Genomic DNA, 26,743 nt, shown 5'->3' with positions numbered 1-26,743 from the left:
AACTCATTCCCAAATGTTTGCCCAATTTCCAATAGAAAACCCCAAATCTTTCGGAATATAAATCGCAAGGACTAAAATACTACGGTTGGCTCGGTACACTTAACCGATATTTGGTTCAAACGGAATCAATGTCCAGCGTGAACAATTTCCTTCACCACAAATGATATTATCCAGATTTGTTTTTGTTTCTGGTCTGGAAATCTGTCTGATTAATCTACAGGTAAATAGGAGGAAGAGCACCCCAAGAGTGTGAATGGGTTGTGCGGGATATTCCAGTTCATTCACAAGAACGGAATCAGCCAGAGAGGTTGCGGATGGCTGGCGACTGCGCACGCGTACTACAGGGGAGCGCCAGGCGGCCGACGCGCATGCGCGGGGTACCAGGGGAGGAGGGAGCGGCGGTTGGCGGCGCAGGCGCACTGGCCCCTCCGGGAGCAGAGCTGAAGATGGTGTTGATGGCGGAGCGGGAGCTTCGTTAGAGCCAGATCCTCGGTGACATGGGTAACGAGAACAGCTTGGAAACCGGTGAGCTGGACCCGGTATCCACGCCGGGAGGGGGCGGCGGCGGCGGCGGAGGAGGAGGAGGCGCACAACCGCTGAAAACACCCGCGGCCCCCAACGGAGCGCCCGGAGGGCGAGCGACGGCAGGCGGCAGGTGAGCGGCGGAGGGGTCGGGGACCGCGGTGAGGTGGAGAGGGGGGGACGGGCACGATAACCAAGGGAGCAGGCGGGGGACGCCAATCACCGAGGTCAGGCAACAGGCCCGGCCAGGAGGTGCTGGGCGGACCAGCAGCCGCCGCTGAGGCTGCAAGCAGGAAGTAGCCGTGTCCAGGTGATAATTGCACTCGCTGACACCAGCGCTCATTTTCTCTCCTTTTGCAACAGCGAATGTATAAATAACCAGCAAAGTTAGATCTTCAACCATTTGAGCCAAAGCTCAGGTAGGTTTGCTCGGGGGAAGAGAGATAAATTCTTCCAAGATTGCCCCGGGAGTAATGCAATGTCTCGAGTGTCCGGAAACGACCATCATGGTTCATAGTCATAGGTGCCCAGTAAACGGGCAATGGGATTAGTCTAGCCTGCGACTTCACTCGGCGAGTTCCACAGCAATGTAAATCACGAGAGGCGTCGGTGTCTTGCATTTTAGAATACTACCGAATGTATAATGGAGAGGGAGAAGGAGGGCAGGGTCGCGCTGTATTACAAACTCAATGAAATGCAGCAATGAACTGCCAGCCAACAGACGACGAAAAAAGAGAATACGTTGGGAGTAGATCAGAGAAAAAGCAACACATAAAACGGCACTAGTGAGAGGGTGAGCATGTGGGTGCAATAACTATTGTGGGAAAGATCTGGTGAATCAGGACACATCCAGGAATAGAAACTTTGAAACTCACGGATGAGTGTCGTTCTATTAGGTAAGATGTGCATTTGAATGAATTCTGCGTCTTTCAAAGGAGATTGTAGATGACTACCAAGGGGCTGTAAATCATATCTTGAAACATTTTCTACCTTTTGTATTCTGACAACGAAACGAGGAATGGCTGGTTGAGAAAGCACGTTTCAAGACACGGTAAAAAAAATCACTGAGCCAATGCTTGTAAAAAGCTAGCGTGATAATTTTCTGCTGAAGAGAGGATTGCTCGAGTGTTGGCGGCAGATGTAGCTCTCCATTCAGAACCATAGATTATGAAATACGGCAGTGTTACAGAAATGGTTAACTTTTAGTGTTATCAAGTTCATCGAAATCGAATCATTGAAGTTTTTTAATTTGCATTTGCTATAGTTGGCAGTGATATAACCAATCCCTCTCTGAATATATTCGTTGTGCATAATAAACGCAGTTAACAATTGTATGGGAGTTAAATTGAAGTCCGCTGTGGACGTTTTATTTTGGATAGGGGAAGAAAAATCTCCAACGGGAGGAGATGAAAGATTGAAGCGGGCGGAATAGGGATAAAGTAACGGATGTCAATTTATAAACCCTTTCTAAACGCTGGGGTGGTTAATTGAAACATTAATCTAAAACGATTGTGTCTGTCACTGCTTTGAATGCAACCTGTCACATATTTCCGGGTAAATAGAGTTGAAATCTAAAAGCATTTGGCTTTCTTTTAAACCAACAGAGCGGTTCATTTTGCGACAACGGTACAGATGAATAATTTGCGCTGTGATCTGGAATTAACGTCTCGGTTTTTAATGCATTCCGATTCGATGTTTCAAATGTCTATAGGGTCGCCCTGTGATCGGTTGGAATTGTCATGTTGGCAGTATTTTTTTCTAAGTAGCGTGTGGTCTGCATCAGGAGCAGTTTCAATTCAATGTAATAATGACTCCCTCGGCACTCTTAGCTAATTGGAACTGTCCGTTTCAGAACCACTCGTGTGTTTGCAATCGACCGAAAACCACGTTGGCAGCAGCACAATTTGCTTTAGAATGTGTCTCAGCAATTCTACGTTAGATAAGATTGTGTTCGGTAGGACTTGTCCGTTGCAGTGTTAGTGTGCTTTTGAGATCGACTTGTATGTGCAAGGCAGTGCAATCTTTACGCGCCATCGAGATCGACGTCGGGAGCTGTCCATTTCAGCACCATTTCGGCGAACCTTGCTTCATTCCCCCAATTCCGCAGTTTTGAAATCCGAGTCTTTGGATTTTGATTTTGTTTTTCTGGCAGCCGTAGCGTATTTTAATGAGGAATAATTTACAAGTCTGCATCTTTTGGCTAGGTTACTATTCCTTAAAAATCGAAGCGAAAGGATGTCAGAAGGCTTGGTAGAATAGACCAAGGCTGATGAGCCTGAAATTAATATGGGATATGCAGAATAAAGTCAGCATCAGAGTTAAATCATTAACAGCTCAGTTAAAACATGATTGTAGTTTAGGAGCTAAGCAGAATAGTATACAAATGATAAACTGTTTCACGGCCATATAATGCTGTATGAACGTCATTTAAAATTGTATTTTGATCATAGAATGAATATGAATGCTTACTGCTGCACCATGATCATACAGCTCCCCGTAATAAGTAATCAAGCATAAAGTCTGAAAGGAATACAATAATATAAAGATCATTTTGAACGCCTGAAATATTGCATAATGGCAAGACCATGCAGGTTTTATATCAATGTTCTGATAGCACACAGATATTCCTAACGTTGAAATCCATCTTCCATATGTTTTAATCAAATGTAAAACGGTCATTGGCATGTTAGAAGAATTCTCCTATCAACCTGTAAATGGATGGATTGTAATCAAGTATGGTATTTCTACTGACTGGTTAGTAAGCAACAAAAGCTTTTCACTGCACCTTGGTACACGCGACGATAAACTAAAACTAACTAAAAATAGCCAACATTCAAAAAATCAACCAGGGCAAGTGGTGTAAAACTGGATACATTAGATAAGATGTTTTAATGTTATATAAATGCGCACTCTTTCAACAAGCAATAGGTGGATTAGATAATTAAAACATTTTCCTGGAGTTGTGGGCTTGGAAGGAGGAGATCTTTGGGAAATGGGTATGGAACACGGGCGGAAGGGAGTGTGTGTTTCAGATGCATCTTGAGGTACCTTTTTTGGTTAACTGGGTTCTAATAACATAAAGTAGTCTAGGTTTTCTTTAAAAGTCTGATTTTTAGATATTGAAAAATAGAAGGTTCCTTCGTTGTTTTATGAGAACATCCATCACTTGGTGACATATTTACTTCATGTAGCTGAGTCAATGCCTGCCTTTGGTGTTAAAGTAAGAGCCTATTCGTGATAGCAAGATTGATCTGTTGCTGTCCATTTCTATCTCTGTGATATTGTATTAATACCTGATTTTTAAAGAAATGCCTTGTCATTTTCTATCAAAGAATGTCCTTGATTTGCAATATTCCCATTATATTGTGGGAGCATTACATTCTGCAGCATTCAGTAACCATGAACTTTAATGTAAGAAATTCAAGTATACAATTTTGGCAAAAAGATTTGATGTAATGCATTTGCTGAAAAGTGCCTTGGAAATATCTTGATTTCTCATTGCCAATTTTCAATGCAAAAAAAATCTCTTGCCAAAGTGTTCCAAGAGACTGGTAGTGTTGGCTGCACAGGCATTGATTCCCTTTGTCCAAGTTAACATGTATTCATGAGTGTGGTAAGGTTATTTGATTATCAAGAAATTCATGGAGGAGCTGTATTCTGTCAGTGGCTGTTTTCCAGGAGTGGTTGTTGGATAATCAAAGGTATTAGTAATTTTATTTTTGAGGGGAAAATGGTCTTTCTCCTACTAATATTTGACTAGGGACTTTCCAGTTATTGTCAAATAATGCCATATTCACAAATTTGTTGATACATCAGATTACATTAATGCTAAAAGCAAGTGGTCTTTGAATGGCCACTTTTGAAATTTGGAAAATACCAGATAGGAAAATATATTTAATATTCAAGTCACTTGAAAATAAACCTATAGGAATGCCATGAAACCTGTTTTCCCAAACCATAAACGTGCATCTCTCCTCAATACAAAGATTTTCAATTTATAACAAACACCAAATATTTTAATTTCAGAATCATACGGAACGAATCAACCTTTTCATTCTGCCGAAGCTACGGTTTAGACTGAGAATGTAGAATAAGCATAGATAAGGTCTCGAAAGAACCGCCAATAACCGAGTGAGGTGGAGGACATTTGTCAATGGCCTATGCTCCCTAGAGGAGCCAAGGGCTTAAGAAGAAGAATATATGATAATGTACAGATTGAAGCTAAATTCAGTATTTTTATAGTGATATAAACCTGGAATAAAGGCACTGCACCTGTGGCCATGATAATGTACTTTTTAAAATAAAACCTAACTAGTTCATTCTCATCTAAAAGCGAAGGAAACATTTGTTTACCCAGTGTGCCTTGTGTCTTGCATCAATCACATGTAATGTGGTTAAGTTCTCATCTTCTTCTGAAATGGCATAATTTGTTTATCGTTATAGTAATATACTGATAGTGGTTGCACTGAGCATCATAAGACCACCCCCAAACTAATCAACCTTGTAATAGTCATCATTAAAATCTGGGACTGGCTTCAAAATTTAGGGGAACTTTTCTGGAGACTAGTCAAGGTGGAATAATCCATCAGTCATGATAATGGAGTTGTATCAATCAACTATCCCATCTACAGAATAGAACCACTAAAATGAGAGTATGGGCTGGGGATCCTGAAAATTGTCACTGAACATCATGAGATTTCAAATCTTCAATCCAGTCATTAGATTTGTATAATTGCATTCCTACCACGGACAAATTAGTACTTGCGTTGTTAGACAGTCCTGGAATGAAACAATTCAGGGTGCCAAAAACATCAAATAAACTTTTATTTATTTGTAGAGTTGGAGCTTTAATATTTTCAAATTTCAATTATTTACACATTCTTCTATTAAATTGCAGTAATACATTGCTAAACAGGATGAAATGCAATATTTCAAGAAATCTTATCAATGGTTCAATAGTGCTTTATTTGTCACATATGCAATAGCACAGTGAAATTCATTTTGCATTTATTACATTCAGGTGCCGCCATTTTCGACGCCATTGTTCAAAGTCTGGTCGGCCCGAGCGCTTGGTTCTCTCGAACCAACATCCCTCTCCTGCCAGTTCAATAGCAACTAGGAGTAAGCAATAAATAGTGACCTTTCAACAAAGGTCATTTCCTGTGATTAAACTGCACGACAGTTTTCTTCCCAAAGTAAGGTTTTCTGATAATTTTTTAATACAATTCATATTGGTCAGATCTTGAAAACGCTTGCAAACATTGGATACCTTTGAGTTAATTGTATATTTCATGTGGATGATTTAAACAGTCATGTGGATACTTCAGTAGAAATGGTGTTCATAATGTGGAGTCCTGGGAGAGCCTTGCAGCTGATCGCATGAGGTACTCTGAACCAACATCTCAAAATGGAAGAGAAACTGATGAAGGCAGCAGCAGACAAGCGGGCATGCAGAAAGGAGTGCAGCAACTTCAACAGCCCAGAGACCACACACAAATGTGACCTTTACGACAGTGACTGTCACTGCCGCATTGGTCTCCAGCCACAAGCAACGCTGCTCTAGCAGAGGTTTGGAGCAAGCAGCCAACAACGAGGATGTATCACCCATGGTCAGCCATGAACGAGGGGGCCTTAGATGAGATTAATTAAGAGAAAATGTTAATGATCAAAAACTGCCCGTCACTGCTTTCTGGTGTGTAATGGTGGAAAATTGTCCATGTTATAAGTATTTTATTTTCATCCCATAATATTTGATCCCACAGACATCACAATTTATTGCAAAAATTGCTTCCTCTTAATGGACTTTATTGAATGCTAAATACTTTACATTTACGGAATGGGACTTCCCCTCTTCCATTATAGATGAGGCTCTCACTAGGGTCTCCTCTATATCCCGCAGCTCTGCTCTTGCTCCCCTTCTCCCCATTCGTAACAAGGACAGAGTCCCCCTTGTCCTCACCTTCCATCCCATCAGCTGTCGCATAAAACAAATTATCCTCCAACATTTCCTGCAACCTCCAATGGAATCCCACTACTGGCCACATTTTCCCATCTCCACCCCTTTCTGCTTTCCGCAGAGACTGTTCCCTCCCTGGTCCACTCGTCCCTTCCCACCCAAACCACCCCCTGCCCAGGTACTTTCCCCTGCAACCGCAGGAGATGCAACACCTGTTCCTTTACCTCGCCCCTCGACTCCATCTAATGATCCAAACAGTCTTTCCAGGTGAGGCTGAGGTTCACCTGCACCTCCTCCAACCTTATCAACCCCACCTTGCCTAGCAACTACAGACCCATTTCCAAACTGCCATTCCTGTCAAAAGTCCTTGAAAAGGCAATTCTAAACCAATTAGTGCCCTACCTGCACCAAAACACCATCCTGGAAAGTTTCCAGTCAGGTTTCAGAGCCCACCACAGCACAGAGTCTGCCTTGTTGAAGGTACACAACGACCTGCTTCTCACCATCGACACCGGCGACTGTGCAATCCTGCTCCTCCTCGACCTCAGCGCAGCGTTCGATACAGTGGACCACACCATCCTTATTGACCGTCTCCGGTACGCGGTTGGCATTGATGGCACTGCCCTGAGCTGGTTCGCTTCGTACTTCAAAGATAGGAGTTTCGCCATCAACATAGGCAGTTATTCCTCTGCTCCAGCTAGCCTCTCCTGCGGAGTTCCACAAGGCTCCATCCTAGGCCCCATTCTCTTCTCTCTATACATGCTCCCCCTTGGCCAAATCATTCAAAGGCACGGTATTTCTTTCCACTGCTATGCCGATGACACTCAGCTTTACCTCCCCCTGAAACCCAACAACCAGTCAAATTTAAACAGTCTCTCACACTGCCTTGACGACATAAAATGTTGGATGGCACAGAACTTCCTCCAATTAAATGAGAGCAAGTCTGAGGTCCCCCCGACTCCATCAAATTGATAACAGGCAGTCTTGGAAGTCTATCCTGCCTAGTCAAACCGCATGTCAAAAACCTCGGCATGATATTTGACTGCATTAAAATTTGATAAGCAAGTCAACGCTGTGGTAAAAGCCAGCTTCCAACTTCGAACCATAGCTAAAATCAAACCTTTCCTCCAATTCGACGACACAGAAAAAATCATTCACGATTTCATTTCCTCCCGCCTAGACTACTGCAACTCCCTATACACTGGGATCAGCCAATCTTCCCTGTCCCGCCTGCAACTGGTCCAAAACGCCGCAGCGAGACTCCTGACGGGTACCCGTAAAAGGGACCACATCACCCCGATTCTGGCCTCTCTCCACTGGCTCCCTGTACGGTACAGAATCAACTTCAAGCTCCTCCTATTCACGTATAAAGCCCTAAATGGACACTCCCCCCCCCTACATCAAAAATCTTCTAACCCCCCTCTCTAACTCCAGGTCCCTCAGGTCGGCCGACTTGGGGCTACTCACTATCCCGCGGTCTAGGCTTAAGCTCAGGGGTGACCGCGCTTTTGCGATTGCAGCTCCTAGACTGTGGAACAGCATCCCTCTCCCCATCAGAACTGCCCCCTCCATCGACTCCTTTAAGTCCAGGCTCAAAACCTATTTCCACTCCCTAGCGTTTGAGGCTCATTGAGGAGGCGCTGTGAACTGTTTGCGTGCTACTGTATGTTTCTTTCTTTTTTCCCATTGGAACCTAATCAGATGTACAGCACTTTGGTCAACGTGGGTTGTTTTTAAATGTGCTATACAAATAAAATTGACTTGACTTGACTTGACTATTGTATCCGCTGCTCCAGATGTCAACTTCTCTACATCGGCGAGACCAAGCGCAGGCTCGGCGATCATTTCACTCAACACCTCCGCTCAATCTGCCTTAACCAACCTGATCTCCCGGTGGCTCAGCACTTCAACTCCCATTCCCAATCGGACCTTTCTGTCCTGGGCCTCCTCCATTGTCAGTGAGGCCCAGCGCAAATTAGAGGAACAGCATTTCATATTTCGGTTGGGCAGTTTACACCCCAGTGATATGAACATTGACTTCTAACTTCAGATAGTTCTTCTTTCCCTCTCTATCCCCTCCCTCTTCCCAGTTCTCCCTCTAGTCTTCCTGTCTCCTACTACACCCTAGCTTTGACCCGCCCCCTCCCCTGACATCAGTCTGAAGATGGGTCTCGACCTGAAACGTCACCCATTCCTTCTCTCCAGAGATGCTACCGGTCCCGCTGAGTTACTCCAGCAGTTTTTGTCTAACTTCGATTTATACCAGTATCTGCAGGTTTTTTTCCTTTACATTTAAGCTTGGCTGCTTTACCTTTCTGTTCACCTCTTCAAACATGAATAAATATAGGATTTGAATTGTTCCTTTGTTTCCTCCTACATTTCAGTGGAGGTGGAGATTGACAAAATCCGAAATGGGCACTACTGCAGAATGTATGTTATACAAAATGGAATTCTTGGTTCACATGGCATATTCTATAGAATCAAGATTTGGTCTTGAGTATTTCAGATTTTTTTTGCTCATTGATTTTTAAAGTCTTAACCATAAACCAAATCTGCTGCTGAGATCCTGATTCAGATCGTTGTTGCTCCCCAACTCGCCCATGCCAATGTCCTCCTCGTTGACCACCTATCTTCTAACTGTTTAAGATTGAATTGAAATTTCTGTGCCTGAACTGCTACCACTCTTGCTACATGTGCTCGTTGATTCCAAATCCCACATGATTTCAGTTTTAAAGTTCACTCTCCTGGTTCAGGATTAGTCTTTCTTTCACCTTAGTCTCGCTCCTTATTATCTATAACCCATCTTGGCCCTATAATTTCCCCTTTCCTCACTACCAATGAGAACTCTGAATACACAAAAACAGGGACATCTGGCTTTTTAAGTCTCTTCTACGTTTCACCAAGCCCATGGTTGAACTTTTCCATTCAAAGTAATTTTCTTGCATTATTGCTAGACTTCTTTAACATTCAGCAATATGTTGAATTCTATTTTGAAGTAATTCAATGGTAAACTCTCATAGCTGTCTGGGATGGAGAATTGCAAAGATTTGAGTGAAGAAATAGCTGCTTTCTCATCTCTATGCAACACAGCCCCATATTCTGAAGCTGTGACTCCTAGTCTCAACACCTCAGCCTGTTGAAATATGCACCTGACATCCATCTAGTTAAACAATGTAAGAATTTTAAAATTTCAGTGAGGTCACCTCAAACTTGAGAACAGAGAATGTGTACTTAATCCATTCCTAAAGCAAATCACCTATCCAAAGAACCAGTCTGGTGACTCTTTTTTGCTTTTGCCTAAAGCCAAGCATGTCCCTCTTTGGGTAAGGGGACCCAGCCATTACCTATTCTGAGCTGTCTCATAAAGGCTCTATATGTTTATAGTTATGAGGATTTGAGTTTAGGAGCAAGGAGGTCCTATTGCAGTTGTACAGGGCCCTGGTGAGACCATACCTGGAGTATTGTGCACAATTTTGGTCTCCTAATTTGAGGAAGGACATTATTGCTATTGAGCGGGTGCTGCGTAGGTTCACCAGGTTAATTCCCGGGATGGTGGGACTGACATACGATGAAAGAATGGGTCGACTGGGCTTGTATTCACTGGAATTTAGAAGGATAAGAGGGGATCTTATAGAAACATATAAAATTCTTAAAGGATTGGACAGACTAGATGCATGAAAAATGTTCCTGATATTGGGGGAGTTCAGAACCAGGGGTCACAGTTTAAGAATAAGGTGTGGGCCATTTAGGACTGAGATGAGAAAAGCTTTTTCATCCAGAGAGTTGTGAATCTGTGGAATTCTCTACCACAGAGTGCAGTGGAAGCCAATTCACTGGAGGTTTTCAAGAGGGAGTTAGATTTAGCTCTTCAGGCTAAAGGAATCAAGGGATATGGGGGAAAAATCAGGAATGGGGTACTGATTTTAGATGATCAGCCATCGAAGGGCCGAATGGACTATTCCTGCACCTATTTTGCTATGTTTCTATGTTTACAGGAGGAGATCTTTATTTTTGTGCTCAAATCCTGATGCAATGGAAGCAAACATAAGTTTTCCGTTCTAACTTCTTGCTTCACCTGAATGTAAGCTTTCAGTGACTAATGTACAAGAATACTCTGTTCTCTTTAAACACTGATAGGTCATCAATTTAGAAGAGGAAAGTAGAGATGTTTTCTATGTGTAGAAGTGGAGGTACTTGTATTTTTATGCATTTTACCAGCATATTCTCACCCATCGGTTAAACTGCTGATATCCTCTTGAAGTCTCTTTACATCCTCCTCTCTGCTCAATCTGTGAGGCTGTGTCCACTCAGTCAAATTGTAGATTTAGGTTGTGAGTATCTGCAGGGAAAGAACAAATTATCTGCTGCACCCAACTAATCATTGCCAGCCAACTGAGAAATGAGTGTTTATTCCCACTCATTTTTTTTCAGTCTGTTAACTGATTCTCGAAGCATGCCATTTTCTTTCTGCCAATTCCAGGTTCTCCTATCTTGTTTACAAACTACTGCAAAGTATCTTATTGAAAACCTTCTGAAAATCTAAACAACCACATCCATCAGTTTCCCTTATGAATTCCACTGCTTGCATTCTTATCTCCATGGAGTAATCCCAATTCCGGACAATTCTATTATTATTTTCCAGCTGTTTTGCAATTATGTATTTCCTTTTTGATGCCTGCATTTTCACTACCTCTTCCTGTAAGACCTTCTACGCTCCAAAGAATAAAGACCCAACCTGTTCAACCTCTCTCTGTAGCCTAAGTGCTGAAACCCAGGCAACATTCTAGTAAATCTCCTCTGTACCCTCTCCATTTTGTCGACATCCTTCCTATAATTTGGCGACCAGAACTGCACACCATACTCCAGATTTGTCTGCCCTGAATGCCGAAGGATATCCTAGATCTATTTTGTTGAAACAATGTGTTCAGAGACTCCACATGCTTTGTGTGTTGAATGGAAGGAGAGAATTGCTGAGTTCAAACTGAATGTCCCAGGTGTAGATTGGTTATTTCCTACTAACCAATTGTAGCGCTTGTTAGTAGTTGCTCCGCCTAATATGTAATAAATGTGTGTTGCATTATGACATGTGTACCACTCCACTCATTACATGGTGTCAGAAGTGGGATTCGAACCCACGCCTCCATTTGCACGCCTTTTGTCCGACAACGGCAGCCAGTTCACCAGCCAGCTTTTCAAAAACTTTGCACAATGATGGCACTTTCGACATGTCACCAGCAGCCCTGAGGTTTCGCAGTCCAACGGACTCGCCGAACGAGCCGTCCGAAGCGCAAAAGAACTAATGGAGCGTTCATACCTCGCTAAATCTGACGTCTTCCTGGATCTACTCAATTTAAGGAACATTGCCAGGGGTCCCATTCTGGGTTCCCAGGCCCAGCGACTGCTGTCTCGCCAAACCCGTGCTGCCCTGCCTGTACCCCAGCAGCTTTTGCAGCCGCAGGTCCGTTCTCCACCCGCGGTCCAGAAACGACTACAATTCAAGCGCAATGCACAAAAATGTCTTTTCGACAAATCCAGTGTCACTTAAACCTCTCTCCAGTGGACAGGTCATTCGCCTCCAGACCACCAAGGGCTACGGCCGTCTGGGTCACATCCACAGCCCTGCCAATGAACCGCGCTCCTACCTGGTTAGCGCAGACGGAGCCATTTACAGACGCAACCGTCAACATCTCCTTCCAGTGAAGGAACCGCATCCTGCGACTCCACATCCAGGGGTCTCGCATTTTGCATACCCTCCCACTACCGGGCTGGCCGCTCCACTACCAGAGACTGGGTCCCCCGCCGGCTCTCCATGGCGTTCGGCGCCCAACTCGACTGCTTCACCACCTACACAACCGACAGGTCTCCGGTGCCGTCTCCGGTCACACCCCCGGTCCCCTCCCCATTCACTTCACCCGTGAAGGGAGGAGATGTGGATTCGTACCGCACACGCGCCGATCGGGTCAGCAGGCCACCCGTTAGATACACCGATTTTGTGTAATCATTTATACTTGCCCATATGCGATATTAACGTTTCGACTACTATAGTGTTTAGCCACCATGTTTCCACGTATCAATGCTTTATTTGTTTCTACAAGAAAAGATGTAGATTGGTTATTTCCCACTAACCAATTGCAGCGCTTGTTAGTAGTTGCTCCGCCTAATATGCGATATATATTACCAAGGGCTTGCTTACGTGGGGCAGTTGGAGTAGCTGTTAGTCGCTGTGAAGTCTTGCAGATCTATGCCGTAAGTGGACTGTAATAAATGTGTGTTGCATTACGACGTGTGTACGACTGCACTCACTACACCAGGCTTGCACAGGGTTGGTCTGGTAAATCGCCGCTAATATCCTTGCCAGAAGTGTCAGGCAATGGTTATCTCCAACATCTTTAACCATTTTTTAAAATTACCATTGCTGAGTTCGCTATTATCCTGGGTAACACCATTAATCAGAATTTGTCCAGTCTCGTAAATAGTGTGACTGTGAGAGCAGGTCAGTGGCTGGGCATCCTCTTTTGAGCAAGTTGCATCCCAATAACCCACTGCGTTGCCACAGACTACAAAGTACAAATGAGGGGGATATGGAATACTCTCTATTTGCCCAGATGAACACAGCTCCAACATATCAAAGAAAAAGCAGCCTGCTTGATCATCCTTTCCACTACCCTAAAAGTATATTCCCTGTCCATATGCTTGCTCTGCCCACAAAATTATCTGCAATTACTCACCGAGGGGCTACAATAAAGATCATAATGATTCGAAGAATGAGATATCTTTAATTATATGGATTGACTGAACAAAAAGGCTTATTCTCCCTGGAACAGCAGAGGTTGCAAGGATGTCTGAAGGTAGTATTTATGTTCATAAAGTATATAGACAGAGCAGATAAAGAGAAAGTGTTCCCTTTGGCTGAGAGTTCAAGAGCTAAAGGACATTGAGCTAAAGAATCAAATATGACTTGCAGAATATTTTGTGCAAAGTAAAAGGAATACACTGACTGGGGTGAGAACATTGAACAATACAACACAGGAACAGGCCCACAGAGTCCATCCTGAACATAGTGCCAAGACCAACTCTTATCTGCATGCTCATTATTGATATCCCTTGGCTCCCTGCATTTCTACATGTCTATCCAAAAGTCTCTTAAATGCCACTACCGTATCTGCCACCACCACCCCAGCAGTGCTTTCTTGGCACTCACCACTCTCTATGTAAAAAAAAAAAAAACATTGGCCCACACATCTCCTTTTAAACTTTGCTCCTCTCAAAGCTATGCCCACTAGGATTTGATATTTCTACCCTTGGAAAAAGGTTCTAGTCCATCTATGCCTCTCATAATTTTATATAATTTAGATGTCCCCTCGACCTCTAGATAACAATCCACGTTTGTCATATCTCTCCCTGTAGATAATACCCTAATCCAGGCATCATTCTGTAAATCACCACTGCATCCTTTCGAATGCCGTCACATCCTTCCTGTATTAGTTCCACCAGAACTGCATACATTACTCCAGATACGACGTAACCAACGGCCTACAAAACTTAAATGACTTCCTGACTCTTGTCTTCAATGCCCTGACCAATGAAGGCAAGCATACCATATGCCGCCTTTACAACTCTCTTTGTGTTGCCACTTTCAGGGAGATATGGACTTGGACCCCAAGATCCTACTGTACATCAATGCTGTCAAGGGTCCTGCCGTCAATTGTACATTTTCGTCTTCCATTCGACCTACTCAATCTTGCTTGGATTAAACTCCATCTGCCAATTCTCCGTATCCCGCTGTATACATTGACAGCCTTCCTTGCAGTCTGCGACCCTAGCAATCTTGGTGTTATATATCTTGGATGTGAATAATATATCACAAATTATTTGTGATATTACTCTTGTGTTGAAAATGAATCTGAATAAATCTTGAAAATTAATTAATTTGAAGAACTACGGAAGAAGTTATTGGAGGTGATGCAAAATGGACCACATGGCCTCTTGTACTGTAACGGTTTTGTGATTTGATTCACATTGAGAATACACGTTAAAGAACATCAATTAATTTGGGAAAGAGTGAGATATGCCATCAATCTATAGATGGATTGGAATGTAACAATATTATTGATAACCTTGTCCCTAAAGTAGACGAGGAAATGAGAGGGTGGGTGGTGCAAGGCAGTCTTCACTATGCATCTGATGCTCTTTCTTAATTAGTTGCCAGCTTGTTCAACAATGTTAGACCTGGTAATGAAGGATTCTTTTTGTCATCTGAAAGTAGAAAACTTGAAATACTTCAGAGTGAAACAACAGGAGTCTGAGATTAAGAATAGAGAATGTGTAATTTTATTTGATTGAACACTTCAATTCAGAATAATTGTTAGGAACAAAGAAATGTCAAAGTATGTCTTCAGAAGGCTAAGAAAATGTTTAAATATGCTAACGTAATAAAGGCAGGATTCCTTTGGGAAGGTGTGAGCATGCAAACAAGTGGCATGTGGTAAACTTGACAGGAATTAGTTTTTTTTTCAATCCTAAAAGTCAAAGCTGAAGCATGAAAGAAAATTCAAGCACTGGTTTAGGTTTATTATTGTCACATTTACGGAGGTACAGTGAAAAGCTTCGTTTTGAATGTTGTCCAAACGGATCAGATCAGATATGCTATACAAAGGTACAATCAAGACAAACTCAAGGACAATAGAATAGAGATAGAGCAAAGGGGAAGATACAGAGTGCTGAATATAGTTCAAGATTGAAGTACAACAGTTCCATAGAAAAAGTTCACTATCCACATGGGGTAGAGGTGAATCAGACAGTAGCCTACCCTAAATGTTGTTACTTGTTGTGTGAAAAATGTATCCTTTAGATCTTAACACCTCCTTCCACTCACCTCAACCCTATGCCTTCTAGTTTTAGACACCCCAAAAATGAGACTGTGGATATTTACCCACTCTGTCTTTCATAGATTTTTGTGCCTTCATGTCACCAGTCAGCCTCAATCCCTCAAGGGAAGATAGACCTAGCCTATCCAATCTCTCAAGCCCTCTAATCTAGGTGACATTTTTCAGCTCCCTTTCTAGCTTAATCACACCCGTGTGATAATGTGTCCTGAATGGCACACAGCTTAGACCATGTTTTGTACAAGTCTAACACGATGTCCGAACTCGCACTCTGATACACATTGTCTTGTTGATGAAGGCAAGTATGCCTTGCGCTGCTTTCACCACCTTGTCTACCTGTGTCACCATTTTCAGGGAGCTATTAACTTGTACCCTAAGGTCTCTCTGCGTTCAACTGCAGTCCCCAGGGTCTTGCCTTTTATTGTGCATGCTGTTGTCTGATTTAACTGCAAAATGCATCACTTCACTCTGGTCAAAGTTAATTTCCATCAGCCATTCCTTCGCCCACTTTCCCCATGGATCTGTATTCTGTTGTAACCTTAGATGGCTGCCTTCACTGTTCATTGCACAACCAATCTTAGAGTTGTCCGCAAAGTTATAAACAAGCCACCCATATTCTCGGCCAAATCATTCATATATGACAAACAACAGAGGACCTCGCACCAATCCCTGTGGCACATTATTGGTCGTAAATCTCCAGTCTGAACACAACCTTCCACTGCCATCTTACCATCAAGCATTTTTTTCCCTATTTGCTATCTCCTCCTCTACTGCATGTATTCTAACCTTTGCAATCAGCTTCCAATGCAAAATCTCGTCAAAAGCCTTGCAAAAAACTTGACAATTTCTGCAGATGCACTGTAGAAAGTTTCATATCCCTCTCCCCCCGCCCAAATCTCCATTCAACTCCATCTACACTTCATGCTGCCCTTGGGAAAGCAGCTAACCAGCTCAAGGGCAACATACCCCAGAAGTTCTCTTAGCACCTCTTGTGTCGGGCGGAAGGTACAAAAAGGTTGAATGCACGAACCACCAGATTCAAGAACGGCTTCTTTCCTGTAGTTATCATGTTATCCTGCTAAGGATGAATTCCAGATTTCCAAATCTATCTTGCTGCATTCTGTTTGTTTTACTCTTGTCGATGTACTCGTGTTGGGTATGATTTACTTGGATAGCATGCAGAACAAAGATTTTCACTGGATCTCTGTGCATTGGCAATAATAATTGATTACCAATGTCTGTGCCAGATTTTGTCAATTCTCTTGGTCACCTCTTCAAAGAAACTATCAAATTTGCAAGACATTATTTCCTATACAAATGGCTATGCTGACTTCTACTTTCCAAATGCAAATCAATTTCAGAATCCTTCTAATAACTTTTCCACCACTAATGTAAGATTCACTGGCCTATATTTCCTGGCTTATCCTTCTTGCTGCGTTTATATATTTAAAAATGCACATCAGCAATCCTCCAGTTTTCCGGTACCTCGCCTGTGACCAGTCAAGGTACAGAAGTCTCTGTGGAGGCCTCGGCAATCTATTCTCATTTCCTATAGCATCATGAATACAGCTGCTCAGGCCCTGGGAGTGTATCTATATTTATGCATTTCAAGATTCCAACACACCTACTATGTTGTGTTGATATGCTTCAGGCTATCTCTGTTCCAACCCCTGAACTCAATTGCTTCCATGTCCTTTTCCATGATAAATACAGCTGAAAGTATTTATTTAAGACCTCAGTCATTTCTTGTAGTTCCACACAAAGGTTACAATATATTTAAATTAAAACATTGACCATCTAAGGGCTCAGTGTATTTAAATTAGAGTGTTAAGCTCACTGTTCATTTATTCTGCAAATTGAGTTCCAACAAAAGACATCTGCAGTCCCGTGTCCTTGGGTAAATCCATTCCAACAGCATCCTAGACGCTCGTTCGTAGGTAGGGTTTGTACATAAATTGATCATTTGTAGCTTGGAGAGGACCTGTATGTCAACAAAATCTTTTGGGATTTTCCTTTATCTTATCTGCCAGGCCCGCTCCTGACCCGTTTTGCCATCCTAATTTTCTTGCTAAATGTATTTCTATATCCCTTATACTTCTCAAGGGATGTATATGTTTCCATATGCCTACTTTTCCTTACCAGACCCGTATCATCCCTCATGATTCTCAAATCCTGCTAGCCTTGCGCTTCACTCTGACAAGAATCTGCTGGCCTGAACTCTTCCAATCTCACTTTTGAATGTCTCTGACTTGCAAAAATGACCTCTCCCAATCAATGTCTGCGTGTTCCTGTCTAATGCCATCAAAATGAGCCTTCCACCAATTTAGAACTTAGGACCCTCTTCACTTTTTTCCCCCATGACTATCTTGAAACTAATGGAATTATGGTCATTGGTGTGGAAGTGCTCCACCACTCCACCTGACAGCAACACCTTCACTGTGCAGGAGTATGATGTTAAGCGCGTGCTCAGAGCAGTGAATCACAGGAAAGCTGCAGGCCCCGATGGTGTGACGGGCAGAGTGCTGAGGGAATGTGCAGACCAATTATCTGAGGTCTTCACAAAAATCTTCAACCTGTCCCTTTTAAAATCCACCATCCCTCCCTGCCTGAAGTCCGCCACAATCATCCCACTGCCGAAAAAGTCTGTCATCAGCGGTCTTAACGACTACCGTCCGGTTGCACTCACACAGGTCATCACAAAGTGCTTCGAGAGACTGGTCCTGCAGCACATCAAAGCCAGCCTCCCACCCACCTTCGACCCACACCAGTTTGCCTACAGAGCAAATAGGTCTACAGGGGATGCCATCGACACTGCTCTTCACACTGCACTGACCCACCTTGAACACCAGGGGAGCTATGTGAGGATGCTCTTCCTCGACTTCAGCTCTGCCTTTAACACGGTCATCCCGAGCAGACTGGTCACCAAACTTTCCGACCTTGGATTTTCCCAAACCATCTGCCAATGGATCAAGGACTTCCTGACCAACCGCCCCCAGACCGTCAAAATAGGCCCTCACCTCTCCTCCACCATTACACTGAGCACCGGCTCACCACAGGGCTGTGTGTTGAGCCCCATCCTTTACTCCCTCTACACTCACGACTGCGCCCCCACCCATCCCACCAACACCATCATCAAGTTCGCGGATGACACGACTGTGGTTGGACTCATCTCAGGAGGAGATGAGACAGCCTATAGGGATGAAATCCAAAGGCTGGCAGCATGGTGTTCAGTGAACAATCTGGTCCTGAACTCCTCCAAAACAAAGGAACTTATAATTGACTTTAGAAAAACCAGTGTAGAATACGACCCACTCTACATCAATGGGGTCTGTGTGGAAAGGGTACCCGCTTTCAGGTTCCTGGGTACGCACATCGCAGAGGATCTTACCTGGTCTACCAACACCATCACCACAGTAAAGAAGGCACAGCAGAGACTCCACTTCCTGAGGATCCTCAGGAAAACCAACCTGCAGGAGAAGCTCATGTTGTCCTTCTATCGCTGCTCCATCGAGAGTGTGCTGGCATACTGTATAACCACATGGTATGCCAGCTGCTCAGAAAAGGACAGGAAGGCCCTTCAGAGGGTCATCACGACGGCCCAGAAGATCATCGGCTGCTCACTGCCCTCCCTGGAGCACCTGTTCAGCCTACGCTGCCTCAGTAGAGCAGGCAAAATAATAAAAGATCCATCCCACCCCGACCACCGTCTGTTTGTTCATCTGCCCTCTGGTCGACGTTTCAGGTCGATCAAATCCCGAACAAACAGACTTAAGAACAGTTTTTACCCCAGGGCCATACGAGAACTGAGCACTACCTTTGCACTAGGCAACACCGTTAAAAAATCTTGTACTTAATATAATTGTATTTATGTATTTATTTGTTTTTGCATTTATTGCATATATGTTTGTACGCACCGTCAGGATTGGCTATTTTTTAATTTCGTTGTACTCGTTGCAATGACAATAAATGAATATTATTATTATTATTATTATTATTTGCTCTGCCTCATTTCCTAAAGTGTCACCCCCTTCTTTTGCAGGACCATCTACATACTGCTCCAGAACAATTTCCTAGACATACTTAACAAATTCTACTCTGATTAATCCCTTAACACTAGTCCCAGTCAATATTAGGGAAGTTAAAAATCACCTACAGTTACAGTCCTCTACTTCTTGCACCAAAATGGGCTAATTAAACTCAATACTGTCAAGCATGAATAGTTGTTTTTTTCAGGATTGGCTCTGTAAATAGGAGAAGGGCACTGATTTTTTTCCTTTAGAAGATTAAGTACCAAAGTTGGGAGTCTTTTGAGAGCACTAAGGTACATTGAAGAATACTGTTGGGTTGTAAACTATCCAAGCGAAATATGAGGTGCCCTTTCCTCCAGTTTGCTTGTGGCCTCACGCCAGCAATGAAGAAAGCCCAGGACAGAGAGGTCACACTGGAGCTTTCTGTGGAGGAACAAAGAATTTCCATCATTAGCAAACAGATTTTTCCTTTTAACTGCATATTTTTTATCTTCTATACATTGCTTCATTAAGGTATAATGATGACTTATATCTCATGGAGTTGCTATTACAATTGTATATTAAGGCCCTATTGGAAAAATGTTTACTTTGTGTTACATGCGTGATGCAGCCACTTAAAGCTGCAAGAAAAATGGCCCTAATTCAAATAGAGAACATTTTGATTTGTTGTTCAGCTGCTTAAGGTTTGAATGGTGACAATTAGACTGAAATTTGTCTTTCATTTTACAGTGCAAGACCGCATCAGAGTAATCAGCTTGGTCAGCCTGATGTGAAAACTGAGATCCTCCAACAAACTATTCCCAACAATGAAAGTGCTCGAAGAATGCAAAATCAAGGTCGCTCTACACAATCCATACAACAAGAACAGAGGAGGACTCTCCAAGTTGACACAAATATGAAAAGAACAGAAAAATCCCATTCTGCATCCCCAGATAGAGGAAGTGCTCCAACCTCTCCTTATTCAGTACCACAGATAGCTCCGCTCCCCAGCAGTACACTGTGTCCTATTTGTGCAACTACAGACCTGAACTCTTCTCCGAAACAGCCAAACTTCAACACTTGTACTCGGTGTCAATCAGTAGTGTGCAAGCAGTGTGGGTTTAACCCTAATCCTGATATTACAGAGGTGAGTTTTTATTCCTTTGAAATACTTTGACTTGAATAAGAGATGCTTCGAGCATGCTTATTTCATATGGATTACTTTTCACTAAATGTGGATGTGAAAATTATTATTTAAACCTCATTCATTTTGAATTTACTATCGTGGCAACATTGTTAGATAGCTTAAGTTCTATCTAGACTTTCTACCAAAATAAAGATCCATGGTGATCACTATATGAAAATCTGTGATTGATTATGTGGTTATGATTCGACTACTACTGTATATATTGATTAGACTGCTATGTTCTTTCAAGCGGACAATACAATATTTGAAAAAGTGAAGTCTTTCAATGCTGAAAGGTTTGGTTTGTAACCAAGTGCAGGGAATTGTTAAAATCAGAATGAAATTTGGTGGTTTAATTTGTAGTTAGCTTGGATGTTAAGAATTTTAAAAAGGAGATTGAGAAGATATGGTGATTGAGTTGAAATCATTTCAGTAAAAATAAATGCTGTTTTGAAATTAAGACGGCATCAAGGACTTGTGGGTGTAATTAACAACTGCAAAATGGGGTTGAGACTGAAGTGGGAATTGTGCCCCATGGCTTCAGTGAGATGCTGAATTTTGTAAAGGCTAAAATTAGACAAGCTGTAACAAAGGCATAATAATATTGAAGATGAAGTTAACACTTACATAGTTATTATAAACATACTACCTCGATGAAAAGCAACAAATCTCTTCAAGGTAATTATCTACAAGGTAAGTAGAGCCCATTTTGGGCAACTAGACAAGATCTTGCTCATAATTTCTAAAAGTTGCATATGTTCTGCAAGAAGATGACTGAAATTAGACGCAATTCAGGAATTTGAGTTTTTATCAAAAAATTTAAGGAAACTGGAGAATATAGTGGCCATTTTAGGAATTAATTTACGTAATGCCTTACATGGAAAGATTGTCAATATGGGCCAGGGGATGTATACAGTGTTGGGTTATTGATCAAGAATGAGCCAATTGAATGGAGAGACAAACTCAATTGACTAAGCAGCCTTTACAACAACAACTAGTCACATTTATAGTTAAAAAATCTAGTGTATTTTTAATTAGAAGTAAATCTATATTTCAATTTGATTTCTTACGTCCTCTATTCAAGATGGTAGTTTAAGTAGGGATATGCTTGTGCAGAATGTCTGCTACTTTGCCAAAATAGTCATTGGAGGGTGAGTTTATATCTTTCTCTGTGACCATAATCAAATGGTCATTTACATAACTTGCATTTTGAATATTATAAAACTAGGTAACTCACTTGGTAGTTAACCCAGTTATAACTAAAGGCAATGATCATTTGAGGATATTCTAATGGAAGTTATTAGTGCTGTTAAGTTTTACTCTTGGTTACTTTACATAATTTTAGTTTGCACCTTGTCATTGAGATCAGTTGTCTCAGTTAAAGACTTAAACTTCACTTCCAAAGCAAGTAATGTGTTAAAGCGCTGAATTGTTGGTGAAGATTGGTTCATTTTTCTCCCCTCTATCTTTTTGTATTTTATTTTTGTTTATCAAGTTAAAATAATAGCCTCAGATGAAGATCATATGATTTTTGTAGACGTATTAGCTCTTTGATGGATCTATTCAATTAGTTTCACTTCCTCTTTGAAATTATTATAAAATTTGCTTTTGTGGCTCTTTCAATATTCAAGCTATAATACTTAACCAAAGCAAGTGAATTTGGGAACAGTATATCCTCTATACGAAATGATTAAATATTAAAAGGATATTTTAATAATGAGGACCGTGAATAGATGAGTGACATTAAAAAATTAACTCTTCCAAAATCAATAGTTAGTTGGGCAGATGGTAAATGGAGAAATAAATCTGTGAACCTCAATGTTTGTAAATGTAATATGATTGTGCTGATAGCCAAAGGCTTACATTATTTTAGCATTTAATGATTACAGTATTGAAAAAATATGACCTCTTCACATGTAATTAAAATATAGTTTTATTAGAATATGAAGTATTAGTGAATAGTTCATCATCCCAAAGGCAAATTCAATTAGGACTGCATGTGTGGGGGGGGAAAACCCTCCATTTAGTAATACCTTCTGGTTGATGTGTTACTATGCCCCCATCACCTACTACATCCATAGAAATTTATAAACTAATAGAAAATTGAAGAGATTTTGATTTTTGTCTCTCAGTTTACTGAGAATGACTTAAAAAATGGTTATTTTACATAAGAACAATTGTGATTTATTTGTTTATTTATTATGCTGCATCTTAAGTGGCATGGCATCTGAATTCGTTTTTTTCCTGGAAAACTTGAATCTTTAGTTGCTTTGGTTGGGAAAATCGATCAAGTGGTACTACTCTTTGTACATACCCAACAGGGATGGGGATGGGTGGGGGGATAAGTGAATGAAACTGGCTGTGTACTTTGAATATAATTGGCTTTTTCAAGTGGATGGAGTTTTTGAGGAACTTAAAACTAGATACAGTTTCTCCTTTTTCTTTAGTAATGTAAAATGTTTTAGTTCAAATATAATGGCATCATGACATATACAGCAGACAGACTGAATGGTGCCATTACTGATCTATCAAATTTTTGGTTGAACTATCACCAGTGCTATTTATTTCACCTCTACACTGCCATTCAAAATCAGAAGGAATTTTGTTGCCAGTTGATCATGAAAATCTGAGGTACTTTGGCAGAATTTAGTTAAAGTTTCAGTTGATGCACCTATTGCAGGCATTTTGTGGCTCACATATAATTCTTTACATTGCAAAAGACATTACATTTTAATCTGAGTATTAAATTATAAATACATAACCAGGTGATGTAAAACCATGCACATTTGTGATATATTTGGTTTCCTTTTCTCAGCCTTATTAAATTTAACTTCCATAGAATTAAAAAATGAATTATGATCTTTTTTTTTTCCTTTTTGTATTTTGAGGATTAACAAAAGAGGGAATATTTTTGCCTTGATGTTGTGTAAAACTCAATGAGAAGACTGGTAAATGTCAATGGAGGAGTTGGCTGCGCCTAACGGCAGTCTGTTGTCTTTTTTTCTTTTTTTTTTTGTTTGTGTCGGTGTTGGGATGGTTTTTGTTTCTGTTTTTGGCTGTGTATGTGTGGTGGGGGTGTGGGGTGTGGGGGGGTGGGGTAGGGCGGGGGAAGGCGGGGGGAAACCTTTCTTTTATTAGGTCTCTTCCCCGGGGCGCAGCTCGCCCGCGGGGCCTTCCATCGCCCGGCGTGGCTCGGCTGCGGGACTTAACATCGCCCGGTGCGGCCGCGGGACGTTTCAGTGCCCGGTGCGGCTCGGCCGCTGGACTTAACATCGCCCGGTGCGGCCGCGGGACGTTTCAGTGCCCGGCGCGGCTTGGCCGCTGGACTTAACATCGCCAGCGCGGCTCGGCCGCGGGACGTTTCAGTGCCCGGTGCGGCTCGGCCGCGGGACGTTTCGGTGCCCGGCGCGACTTGGCCGCTGGACTTAACATCGCCCGGTGCGGCCGCGGGACGTTTCGGTGCCCGGCGCGGCTTGGCCGCTGGACTGAACATCGCCAGCGCGGCTCGGCCGCGGGACGTTTCGGTGCCCGGTGCGGCTTGGCCGCTGGTCTTAACATCGCCAGCGCGGCTCGGCCGCGGGACGTTTCAGTGCCCGGTGCGGCTCGGCCGCGGGACGTTTCAGTGCCCGGTGCGGCTCGGCCGCTGCACTTAACATCGCCCGGTGCGGCCGCGGGATGTTTCGGTGCCCGGGGCGGCTCGGCCGCGGGGCCTTCCATCCTCTTGCAGGGGCTGTGCGTGTCGGTTGCCTCGGTAGGGGTCGAGCTGCCTGTCCGTGGGTGCGGGGGGAAGAGAGGGGAAGTTTTGTTGCCTCCATCACAGTGAGGGGGTGTTTGGAGTCACTGTGATGGATGTTTGTGTTGGGGTCGGGTGTCCTGTGTTCTTTTCTTTTTTTGCTGTGTCTTGTGACTGCTGAAATTTCGTTCGGTGTTGTGCCGAATGACAATAAAGTGTTGTTATGTTATGTTATGTTATGATACAGCTGGCAAAGCTGCATGCTATTACGCATGTTATGAATTCCAAATGCATGAACTAGATAGGTGAAATTAGTAATGTATTCAAGTGGCCCAGAACGGCTTATTTTCTTGAGCATTGACCCATTTCAGTTTGCTTCTGTTCAATTCGTATTTGGGACTATGCTTTCGAGTGATGGAAAGTTTCTGAAAATAATGCCCCTGAAGTTCCATGCATATCTGTCCAGTGATTTCACATCTGCCATTTCTAATTTTTCTTGTGGCAACTTCCTTGTTAAAGGCATTATAATCCTCCTAGTGGAGGCCTGCACAGTGCAGGAGTGACTGGATGCAAATCCAATCTCGTGGTAGCACCAGATCAATCCCGTCACACAAATGAAGAAACCCTGGCAGTTAACTAAGCCATTCCCCCAGGCTGTTAAGTCTGGAAAGCTTGATTTCTGAATATCTGACATTGAGAAACTTAAGATCTTTCAAAACCTTTAGAAAATAGAATTACATTTAAAATTAAAAACAATGTATTACTTAAACACTTGAAATTGAAACCATTTATGGAAAGGCAATCTATACCAGAATTACATCTCTGCCATACAACTATTCCTCTCCATTTAAATGAATGTGGTTGCTGTTATGGCACATGTGTCCTTGGATAACTGTTGAGGATGTGTCGGAATGTTATGCTGTGCCAGTCCAATGTTGCAGATTAATTAAATCACTAATCAGCTGTCGAAACATTTGGGACTTCAGTGTTCATGCACATATCCCACGAATCTACTGGCACCCGGGACTGGTTAGATCATTGCATATTGTATTTTAAGGGCACATTTTAAAAACTGTTAGAAATAAGATTGGATGAATTGCTTTCTGAGTTCCATACAGAAATAATTCCATCTGTAAAGGTCGGGAAGTTGGAGAGAGGACGACCATTGGCTGAAAGTAAGTACCTGTTAATAGTGGTAGAAACGGCAGTTTAAAAAGAGCGCCAATAGGGCACTGTTAATCAGTCTGTAAAGGTCGGGAAGTTGGAGAGAGGACGACCATTGGCTGAAAGTAAGTACCTGTTAATAGTGGTAGAAACGGCAGTTTAAAAAGAGCGCCAATAGGGCACTGTTAATCAGTCTGTAAAGGTCGGGAAGTTGGAGAGAGGACGACCATTGGCTGAAAGTAAGTACCTGTTAATAGTGGTAGAAACGGCTGTTTAAAAAGAGCGCCAATAGGGCACTGTTAATCAGTCTGTAAAGGTCGGGAAGTTGGAGAGAGGACCACCATTGGCTGTAAGTGAGTGGGAATTACAGTGTAATAAGTCAGTCAGAAGAGAATACGTGGATTGGTTGATCATTTAAGTGAGAAGTCTGGTAAATTGGACAATCAGGCAATTTAATTGATGATATAAGCAAGACTTGCAAAAGGGTGCAGCCCTGTCCGGGTGCAGCCCAGTGAGGGAAGTGCCCTGTGAGAAAAGTGCGAGTCTTTGGCTGCGAGTCTGAGAAAAGTGCGATTCTTTGGCTGCGAGTCTGAGAAAAGTGCGAGTCTTTGGCTGCGAGTCTGAGAAAAGTGCGAGGTCTTTGGCTGCGAGTCTGAGAAAAGTGCGAGTCTTTGGCTGCGAGTCTGAGAAAAGTGCGAGTCTTTGGCTGCGAGTGAGAAAAGTGCGAGTCTTTGGCTGCGAGTCTTTGGCTGCGAGTCTTTGGCTGCGAGTCTTTGGCTGCGAGTCTTTGGCTGCGAGTCTTTGCTGCGAGTCTTTGGCTGCGAGTCTTTGGCTGCGAGTCTTTGGCTGCGAGTCTTTGGCTGCGAGTCTTTGGCTGCGAGTGTTTGGCTGCGAGTGTTTGCTGCGAGTGTTTGGCTGCGAGTGTTTGGCTGCGAGTGTTTGCTGCGAGTGTTTGGCTGCGAGTGTTTGGCTGCGAGTGTTTGGCTGCGAGTGTTTGGCTGCGAGTGTTTGGCTGCGAGTCTTTGGCTGCGAGTCTTTGGCTGCGAGTCTTTGGCTGCGAGTCTTTGGCTGCGAGTCTTGGCTGCGAGTCTTTGGCTGCGAGTCTTTGGCTGCGAGTCTTTGGCTGCGAGTCTTTGGCTGCGAGTCTTGGCTGCGAGTCTTTGGCTGCGAGTCTTTGGCTGCGAGTCTTTGGCTGCGAGTCTTTGGCTGCGAGTCTTTGGCTGCGAGTCTTTGGCGAGGCGGTTGACAATTGTTTTAAGCCAGACACAAGGTAATGGCGGAAAAGTTGGT

General features: G+C 42.8%; 1 protein-coding gene across 7 annotated transcripts in view; it reads left to right on the top strand.

Annotated features, from left to right (window-relative positions):
* Positions 1-433: 433 nt before the first annotated feature.
* The window catches only part of bsnb (bassoon (presynaptic cytomatrix protein) b), a 299,861-nt gene continuing 273,551 nt past the window's right edge, over positions 434-26,743 (top strand). For 4 of the 7 annotated variants that reach the window (XM_078414467.1, XM_078414461.1, XM_078414463.1 and 1 more), the window contains exons 1-2: positions 434-655; positions 20,121-20,517. In XM_078414467.1, coding sequence (XP_078270593.1) covers positions 498-655; positions 20,121-20,517 — 555 coding nt within the window. In that variant the 5' untranslated portion in view covers positions 434-497. Of the gene's footprint in view, positions 656-1,343; positions 1,419-1,532; positions 1,574-3,534; positions 3,567-20,120; positions 20,518-26,743 lie in introns of those variants that run through there. The other 3 variants (XM_078414465.1, XM_078414464.1, XM_078414466.1) reach the window with 3 other exon arrangements.

The sequence above is a fragment of the Rhinoraja longicauda genome, chromosome 17 (genome assembly GCF_053455715.1).
Source record: "Rhinoraja longicauda isolate Sanriku21f chromosome 17, sRhiLon1.1, whole genome shotgun sequence".
Classification (NCBI taxonomy): domain Eukaryota; kingdom Metazoa; phylum Chordata; class Chondrichthyes; order Rajiformes; family Arhynchobatidae; genus Rhinoraja; species Rhinoraja longicauda.
Note: the sequence above shows the minus strand (reverse complement) of the source record. Positions and strands in the feature narration are given on the sequence as shown.